Source organism: Pocillopora verrucosa, chromosome 9 (genome assembly GCF_036669915.1).
Source record: "Pocillopora verrucosa isolate sample1 chromosome 9, ASM3666991v2, whole genome shotgun sequence".
NCBI classification, from domain to species: Eukaryota; Metazoa; Cnidaria; class Anthozoa; order Scleractinia; family Pocilloporidae; genus Pocillopora; species Pocillopora verrucosa.
In genome coordinates this window covers 4,138,629-4,141,128 of record NC_089320.1, presented here as the reverse complement: position 1 = coordinate 4,141,128, position 2,500 = coordinate 4,138,629, and the positions used below count along the sequence as shown (strand labels likewise).

The window sequence follows — 2,500 nt, the reverse complement described above, 5'->3', positions numbered from 1 at the left end:
CTCCGACTCTGTGCCAGCTGCTTCGAAGCTTGCCGAAATCTGCCCTATCCTCAAAAAGGACAATCCTCATAATAAATCTAACTATCGGCCAGTGTCGATTCTAGTCACTCTGGATAAAGTTTTTGAGAAGTGTCTTACACGCCAACTCTCTGATTATTTTAGATCGATATTGTCACTGTTCCTGTTTGCCAATAGATACCTCTACGTCTGAGTGAGAACTGGAGGAATGCTTTAGACAATAAATGTTTTGTTGGCGCAGTTTCTATGGATCGGAGTAAAGCTTTTGATATGATCTCGCACGACCTCCTCCTTGCCAAGCTGGCTGCCTATGGTGTTTCTCCACCTAGCCTGGTCCTCGTACACAGTTACCTTAGATACAGATCCCAGCGCGTGAGGATAGAAGATGTTACTTCAGATGTTGTTGTTTTCTCTAAGGGTGTACCCCATGGATCGGTTTAAGGGCCCCTCCTTTTTAATATTTTTCTTAACGATCTGTTCTCTTATATTAATCGTGCTAATTTGTCCAACTATGCTGATGATAGCCAAATTTTTTTAGTGATCGCGATCCTGAGGTGGTAAAGTCCGTAATCGATGGCGATCTCGCTGTCGCAAGTCGTCGGTTGGATGATAACAAGCTAGTGCTCAATCCCGAGAAATGCAAGTGTATTATTCTTCCAAAAAGCTATCCTAGTGATCTTTCCTTTAGTATTAATGATGAGCAGGTTCCAATCGTAGACCATTTAGATCTTTTAGGTGTAACTATCGTTAACTCGCTAAATTTTAGCAAACACATTGCCAAGATTACTAACTAGAAAGTTGGAAAGTAGTTGGATGCTTTGATCAGACTTAAGAACATGCTATCAATTTCCTTGAAAATGTGCCAGTACTGTGTTTGGACCATAAATCCAAGTGGAGAAAACTCAGTCCTTAACTTACAGTGGTTAAGACCTTGAACTCAGTTAGTATGGTACTGGTTACTGGTCCTATTTCGCGTCTTTTCACCTGACAAATGCACCTAGTGATGGAGACTCGATCAGGATGGGATCAAACCTTACGTTTCCCTGCAGCACTTTTGGAAGAGTTGAAATCCTGATATTCGAACATCGGTTCATTTAATGGTTACTCTCTTCGACCTCCGCCTGACACGTCTAGCGTCATATTCTCTGATGCAAGCGATGTCGCCTTTGGCGGGTTTTCAGCATCGTTAGACGATTTAGCGACCACCGTTATGTTCACGTTAGATGACCTCGGTCAAAACTCTACTTTCCATGAGCTGAAAGCTATCTACTATGTGTTATTGTCCTTCGCGGGCCAGCTTACGCACCAGAGGGTAAAAGTTTTCACTGATAATCAGAGAGCTTCCAGAATAGTGACCATAGGTAGTTCTAAAGCTCGCCTCTAGTTGGTTACATTATCTTTATTTCAGTTTTGTTCTGCACGGGATATATCCCTCGAATCATAGTGGATTCCCAGATCGCTGAATGAGAAAGCTGATCAGCTCAGTAGGTTTTGCGATAAAGATGAATCCATCTGTTTTCCGGCTAGTGGCTGCCAAGTGGGGTCCCCACACAATCGACCGTTTTGCAACCTAGGACAATGATCCAAGATTTAACTCGAAGTTCGCTTCTCCTGGTTCCAGTGGGGTGAACGCCTTGGTGCAAGACTGGAGTGGTGAGAACAATTATATTGGATTTGTCCTCCAGTCAGGCTCGTGGTGGATTCCGTCCGTCATCTGACATCATATGTTAGTCGCACAACCCTGATAACTGCAGAATGGCCCTCGTCGTATTTTTGGCCTTTTTTACGCCAGGGATGTCAGTTTAAGCCTATTGTGGTAGAAGTTTTTGCCCTCCCGGCGATGAGCAACCTTTTGCTAGAAGGGCCAGGACAGAAGCAAATTTATAATCACATGCGTCAGTCTTTCGCGGCTGCCCAAAATTCAGAATGTTACAGCTTTACGTTTAGATTTTCAACGAGTTTCTTTTCTATATCCGCGTAGCATAGCATACCTTAATTGGCGTGCATAATTTATTTTTTGCGTTTTTTGACACATGTGTTTGGGCCTCTTTGGTCCGTGTTTTTGGCCGGAGTTCGTCCATGCTTTTGGCCTGATTTGGCCTGTGTTTTTGGCCTGATTTCGCCGTATTTGTGGCTAGATTTGGCTCGTGATTATGGCCTGATTTTTCCCGTGATTTTGGCCCTATTTGGCCCCTACTTGTGGCCTGTTTGGCCCGTAATTTTAGGCTGATTTGGCCGAAGATCAAGTTGTTTGAGCGTTTGGGGGGATTTTCCCTATTCGGTTTTATTATCAAACACCTATTCAAATTAAATGGTTTTGAGATGACTCCTTGTTTTTGTTTCAGACGTTCTTCTTTCCTGGACCAATCATTACGTCGTTTGGTTCCAGGCCTTTAACGTTTGCAGCTAGGATCGAAGGCTCCATCCACTGTGTTTATGTATAAGTCTGGCTGGTTAAGATGGCGAAAGTGGGCTTCTTCGA

General features: G+C 43.6%; 1 protein-coding gene and 1 pseudogene across 3 annotated transcripts in view; both read left to right on the top strand.

Moving 5' to 3' along the window:
• Positions 1 to 2,500, top strand: part of LOC131786192 (uncharacterized) — a 164,809-nt gene that overhangs the window by 150,915 nt on the left and 11,394 nt on the right. The window contains exon 4 of one of the 3 annotated variants that reach the window (XM_066171714.1): positions 2,364 to 2,500. This exon is cut by the window's right edge and continues 2,153 nt beyond it. The exons of the other annotated variants lie outside the window; for them this stretch is intronic. Coding sequence (XP_066027811.1) covers positions 2,364 to 2,462 — 99 coding nt within the window. The 3' untranslated portion in view covers positions 2,463 to 2,500. The remainder of the gene's footprint in view (positions 1 to 2,363) is intronic. 3 annotated transcript variants of the gene reach the window in all.
• On the top strand, positions 965 to 2,157 carry LOC136283276 (uncharacterized; annotated as a pseudogene).